General features: G+C 45.4%; 1 protein-coding gene across 3 annotated transcripts in view; it reads left to right on the forward strand.

The window, feature by feature from the left end:
• The window catches only part of NRF1 (nuclear respiratory factor 1), a 124,826-nt gene extending 118,399 nt beyond the window's left edge, over positions 1–6,427 (forward strand). For 2 of the 3 annotated variants that reach the window (XM_070513300.1, XM_070513294.1), the window contains one exon: positions 4,411–6,427. In XM_070513300.1, coding sequence (XP_070369401.1) covers positions 4,411–4,574 — 164 coding nt within the window. In that variant the 3' untranslated portion in view covers positions 4,575–6,427. The remainder of the gene's footprint in view (positions 1–4,410) is intronic. The other variant, XM_070513286.1, reaches the window with a different exon arrangement.
• The last annotated feature ends 306 nt before the right edge of the window (positions 6,428–6,733 follow it).

Genomic DNA, 6,733 nt, shown 5'->3' on the forward strand with positions numbered 1-6,733 from the left:
AGGCTCATGCCTGGAACCTAGAGCCTAGGGGGCAGGGCCCAGCTACACATTGGTTGAGGCCAGCAATACATTCCCTTGGCCTGTTGCCTTGGAGGCTATGTGGATGCCAACTGATGTCACACCTTGTACCTCACACTGTGGGGAAAAGAACGTGAACCAGAGCCAGGCCTGGCCTTGAAGGAGCCCTCAGTCGAGTGGGAAGGCCTATCCCCATGCGTTCACTGGGCCAAGCCAGATTATGCACTGCTGTCCTAGTGCTTGCTGAGAATCTAGAGGCCACGCTTGCTATCGACTGGGGCTGGGATAGGGCAGACTTCAAGAGGAGGGACAACTGAACCAGGTTTTAAAGGGGAAGGAGTGGGGAGTGGGGAATTCCAGGTAGTGAACAATTTGAGCAAAGGTCCAGAGAAAGGAGTGTAACCAATGTGTTGAAGAACTGAGAGTAGTCCAGGGTGGTGCCCAGAACACAGGGTGCCTGTAGGGAAGTGAAGGAGATGAGACTGGAAAGGCAGACCCGGGCAGACCATGAGAGGTCCTGAATCCCATGCCAAACATTTGAACTTTGTTATAGGCTTTGGGAACATTTTCAACATCATGGAATTTGAAAAGTTTGAGATTTCACTGGTGTCCCACCTAGGGACCTCCCCCGATCTCAAACTTTGGCCTCTAGATTCTCAGCAAGCACTAGGACAGCAGTGCATAATCTGGCTTGGCCCAGTGAACGCATGGGGATAGGCCTTCCCACTCGACTGAGGGCTCCTTCAAGGCCAGGCCTGGCTCTGGTTCACGTTCTTTTCCCCACAGTGTGAGGTACAAGGTGTGACATCAGTTGGCATCCACATAGCCTCCAAGGCAACAGGCCAAGGGAATGTATTGCTGGCCTCAACCAATGTGTAGCTGGGCCCTGTCCCCTAGGCTCTAGGTTCCAGGCATGAGCCTGAATATATGTGAAGAGTGATATGTTACAGAAAGGTAAGCCTGGGGGCAGAGAAGGGTGAACTGAAAGAGGGATTGATTAGAGACTTTTGAGAGCCATTACAAAGGTCTAGATGAAGGAAATTGAACCCCACAGCCTTCTGAAGCCAGTGCCTGGCCCCCCAGCCTGCTTTCCTCCAAGCCTTGTGTGCGAGTGTGAGCTGGCCTCTTTCCTCTCTTTTCAGGCCCCAGCGTCTCAGGTGTGAGGGATGGTGGATTGTGCCTTCCATTCCTGATAACATGCACCAGGGTGAGCCTGCATTTCCAAAATGACTGTCATCAAAACATCAAGCCCCGTTTCATATGGTGTCATCAAATACTTATTCCTAAACTGGCAACACTTACCCCTAGAAAACAGTTAGATACAATTTAACATTTTTAAAATAACATTTTGGTTGATTTTTTTTGCCTTAGAAAATATGCTGAGAAGACATCCCTTTTTAAAATCAACTTTTAGGGGCTGGCCCCGTGGCCGAGTGGTTAAGTTCACGTGCTCCACTGCGGCGGCCCAGGGTTTCACTGGTTCAGATCCTGGGTGCAGACATGGCACCACTCATCAGGCCATGCTGAGGTGGTGTCCCACATGCCACAACTAGAAGGACCCACAACTAAAGATATACAACTATGTACCGGGGGGCTTTGGGGAGAAAAGGAAAAAATAAAATCTTTTAAAAAACATCAACTTTTATTTTCATCAAAGCGATATATGGTTTTAAATGTCAAAAAGGACTGAAAGTCCTTTATTAAAAAAAGATTAACCCAGAGGCAACACTTCATACTCTTTTTTCTGGTGTGTATCTTTTTTTTTTTTTAAGATTTTAGTTTTTTCCTTTTTCTCCCCAAAGCCCCCTAGTACATAGTTGTATATTCTTCATTGTGGGTCCTTCTAGTTGTGGCATGTGGGACGCTGCCTCAGCATGGTTTGATGAGCAGCGCCATGTCCGTGCCCAGGATTCGAACCAACAAAACACTGGGCCGCCTGCAGCGGAGCGTGCGAACTTAACCACTCGGCCACAGGGCCAGCCCCCTGGGGTGTATCTTTACTGCACTACATAATAGTCTTACATCATTAGTTCTTGAGACATTATCACAATTTTTTGATAACTCAGTTTTGTTTATATTATTATAACCACATAGAAATTGTTCACTGCCAAGATGAGTGTGTTATAATTATTATGGTTAATATTTTCTTTTTTTCTTCTACTTTTTAAGTAGTAATCACCAGTTCTACCCAATTTTGGAAAACCCCTCTCAGTACGCTTTCCCATGGAGTCGTGCCATTTTTCTCTCTCCGTCCTCTCAGACTCACTGCACAGCCCTCGTGCTGGGCCCCTTGTCCTGCCCCAGAGCTCTCTACCATGGATTCTGTCTCCTGGATCCCATGGCCCCTTCTTTCTTCATTTTGTCTCTCATTTCTGTGGAGCACATCCTTTAGAGCTTCCTCAGAAAGTGTGCATGGGGTGGCCAATTTTTAGAGCTCTTACAAGTCTGAAGATGTCTTAATCTGCCCCCATCTTAATTGATATGGGTATCATTTCATGATCTGGATATAGAATTCTAGGCTGAAAGCATTTTCTCTCAGACGTTTGAAGGCATTGCTCCATCATCTTGTAACCTCCAGGCTTGCTTTTGAGAAGTCCAACAATATTGTGATTCCTAGTTCTTTGTATGTGACTTTTTTTCCTTTCTAGAATCTTTTGGGATATTTGCTTTATCCCTCGTGTTCTGAAATTTTGCAAAGATGTGTCTTAGTGTCTGGATCTTTTTGCATCTGTTGTGCTGGGCATCTAGTGGGCCTTTTCAATCTCAAACTCATGTTTTTCATTTCTAGAAATTGACTTACAATGTGTCTGATAATTTCCTACTCTATTTTTTCTCTTCTGTGGAATTCTCTTTTATCAGAGGCTGGACCTCTTTAGTCTCATATTTTCTCTTGTACTTTCCATCTTTTAATTTTTTCTTTTCTGCTCTCTGGAAGATTTCCTTGACTTTATCTTCTGATCTTTCTTTGGAATGTACTTCGTCTATTTGATTTTTTATTTTAAAATTTTTCTCCCATTCCTTTTTAATAAAAGCACCCCATTTTTATGATACAAATCTCTTTTCTCTTTGACGATGTTAGAGTTCTGGGACATTTGTTTTTGTTTTCTTCTGCTTCCCACGTCATCTGTTACCTCTCTGTTCCCTGAGAGACACTGAAACTGATTGTCAGGGTATTTCAGGGCAGAGCTAGGTGACCTGTAGACCTCAGGGTAAGTAACAGCACGGCAGACCGGAGTTTTCCTCCTCTCCCCAGCCTCCCCACCGACTGATGTCACCATAGGTCTTTTCTTGGGTCTCTCCAGGTCAGTTTCTCAATACAGTGGATGAATTTAAGATGTCCTGTCAACAAATGCCTCAGTGTTGGTGTTGGTGGGACCTACTGGTCCAATCAGTTGAACAACAAACTTTCAGCTAATTCCTATTTTCGGCCTCATCCCCTCTTGCTGCTATCGCTGGGCTTCCACGTCCTGAGCCCTCCCTGGACACAGGAGTTGCAGCTTCCGCTTCTCTGATAAGTCAGAACTGCTGTGTATTTGCTTTGCATCTTTCAGAAATATGTTGACATCCCTCATGGGTGTCCTTTTCTCCCCCTTCACTATAATTTTAGTTTTAGGAGGAAGAAGAGTTTCATATGTGCGTTTATTCTGCCTTATTTAATTGGAAATACTTTTTTTAATATGTTGTATAAAAGTATCAACTTTCCTTTCTTAGGAAGAACTGCCCTTTTATAAGATTATGTGCTGCTTCCTTTCTTTGTGTTAAACCATCCTTTCTACTGTGAAATAATAGTGATATTAGGAGGTAGTTAGGGTTTTTTTTTCTTAAGTTGATCCCAAAATGTGTTTTAAAATTTTACTGGTCTGTGGAATCTGAAATCAGAAAACTAATGAACTCGGCTTTTTTTGTTTTTTTAATAAGCTGACTTTGAGGGGAGGGACAGTGGCTAGACAACAGGATAGGAGTGAGGGAGAAGCTTTTCCAAGCTGAGAGAAACTTGAGCATAGGCAGAAAGAATATCAAAGAAAATTAATGGTGGCCTTTCCTAGAGGACGAGGGCAGGCAGGAGGGATGGGCTTGTGGGGAGAAGGATTCATCACTGACGGGCCTGTGCTTCCTAAAGTTGGAGGCAAGCAGCGTTATCTCTTGGCAAGTTGGGGAGGCCCTGAACTGAGACATGTTTCCACAGTTTCTCCAAACTTTTCTCTTGATAGTCTGTTTTAAAGAATTAAAATGGGGTGAGAAAAGGGAAGTATTTGTGCCTGGACAGTGGGTATGCAATACCTGGGGCTGCAGACAGTGAGACCTGAAGGGCTGGAGATGGTTGCCCTGTACAGCCAGCATCTGGGAAGCTGAGCCCGATCCCCACCAATGATCTCCCATTTGTCTCCCCAGGACTGGTCCAGATCCCTGTGAGCATGTACCAGACTGTGGTAACCAGCCTTGCCCAGGGCAATGGGCCGGTGCAGGTGGCCATGGCCCCTGTGGCCACCAGGATATCGGACAGCACAGTCACCATGGACGGCCAGGCTGTGGAGGTGGTGACATTGGAACAGTGACATGCAGCCATATCATGGCATCGTTTTCTAGTCTACTTCAAAATTTTTTACACGTTTGCAGAGGTGCAATCAAATGGAATTAAGTCTCTCGACTTTGGAAGAAAAGTTTTGTTAACCTTTTTTTTAAAAAGGAAGAAAGGCAGCGGATTTTGGAATTGCATTTTTTAAAGCACCACTCTTGATTTTCTGGGATTGGTGGAGTAAGATACTGCGTTGTCAATTCCACTGTCCCGAAAAAGCCAAATTGTGGCAGGACTTCTTTCTGCGGAAACGTGTGTATACCTATGTGTGTGTATGTGTGAGTGTGAATATATGTATATGTGTACATATGGATATACACATTTACATATATATAAAGTATATATATATGTGTATATATATATATATATATATGAAACCCGCATGGAATTATCTGTATGAAATCAAGGTGAGCTGTGGAAACAATAATTCACCCAGTTTAGTGGGTGTAGGGTACGTGGCCAGACACAGTCACCCAGTTTTTCTTCATACCAGGGTCATGCGTTGAGCTACTGACAAACTCAGGCGGAGGTGACCAAGCCCTTCACCAAAGCTGCCTCCCAGTGGCCACCCAGAACTCTCCCTGCTGGACTCACCTGAAGAAGGAGGTTCCAGAACGGGGTGGGGTCCAGAAGTTGTGCTTGCAAGGTCCAGGGGCCTCGTGGTCTGGCAGCTGAGACACTCCTCGGGCTGGCCCAGGTGCTGACCTTGCCACAGGCAGGTGGATGTCCTTAAAGCTCCCAGGCGGAGACAAGAGGGTTTTCCTCCGCCTCCCATCTCCTCCCCTTCCCAGAAACCCTTCTTGAGCTCATGACTATTAAAATGTTGCTTTGATTTTAAGGTCAGTCCTGAATTGGTCATGTATATGAACTGAAGGTAACAGAAGTATTAAGGGTTTGAGGAAAGCGTGCGCGTTAAGTGTGCTTGTGCGTGTGTGCTTGGGGGGAGTGAATGGGAGGGGGAGTGGGAGGGGTTGGAAGGGGAAAGGAAGGAGGGAGAGAAAAATCTTCAAAGACCAGAGTACACCAACGGGAGCAATTTTCTCCTTTCCTGTAACTTTCTGTAGCTTAACAGAGGAGACCAAAACTGACAGGGGCACCTGGCTTGGGGAAGGTTAGCCAACACACTGGGGAGCCTTAGAAGAGAAGAGGACTGAGGGTGTTTCCTGCGCTCCTGGATCAGGCCCTGTTAGAAGGGACCCCGGGTTCTCCCAGGTGCATCCTGGTGGGCCAGGCCCCGCGCAGCTTCCTGCTCACAGGTGTCGATTGGTCGGGGTGTCCTTTGTAACCATTAAACTCAGTGGTTTCTCAGCTGCAAGCCCTGGGTCTCCAGTGGCTAACTTTCCCTGACTTTTCAGCAGGCCAACTCTCTGCTCCTTGAGTACAGGGACAATTCTCCTCCCTCCTCCCAGGCCCCTCGTGTGTGTTAGCGTATTTAACGTGTTTTTTTTAATGCGACATTAAAAGATTCTTCTCGTCTCGCTCAGCCTTTGAGAAAAGTTTCAGATTCTTGTATTTGCTTGTTTTATATAAAACTATCCAATGTTCTTTGTATGTTTTTTTCTGTACGTAATGGGGGGGAGGGAAGGGAAATTTACATATAAACAGTCCTAGTTCTACAATTTGTTATTTTTTTAATTATTATTTTTTATCATCATTGTGAAGCTGTCCAGGGACTTTAAAGTCCATGTTCCTTTGTGGTGAAATAACCTCCTAATAGTTTGAGAAATTGCCAAGAAGAAAAAGAAAAGCAAAACCCAAGTAGCAGAGCATGGATTCTGTGTTGTTTTCCATTCTGTCTATTACTGCCTCATTCAATAAATAGTTACAAATGTGGCAACAGGGAGTGGAACTGTTCATCTCTGTAGGAGTACCTGGCCTCTTACAACCTCTTTTTTGGTATAGCTGGTTCTGCTTTAGAAAAGGTGCTTGTACTCAAGCTCCTGGTCTTTGGACCGTGCTCCTGGGCCTTGTGGAGCTCTGTAAAGAGAGTGCCAGCACAGGGTGGGGGCCTCCTGCCCGTCCCCCGACACCAGAGCAGCTCCACCCAATCCATTTTATAAAATGCTGTCCTAGGGGGTGAGGACTGGGGGATCCAGTTTGGAAAATCCCAATGATAGTTTGAAAACCTCTACTCTGGAG

Source organism: Equus asinus, chromosome 1 (assembly GCF_041296235.1).
Source record: "Equus asinus isolate D_3611 breed Donkey chromosome 1, EquAss-T2T_v2, whole genome shotgun sequence".
Taxonomy (NCBI): domain Eukaryota; kingdom Metazoa; phylum Chordata; class Mammalia; order Perissodactyla; family Equidae; genus Equus; species Equus asinus.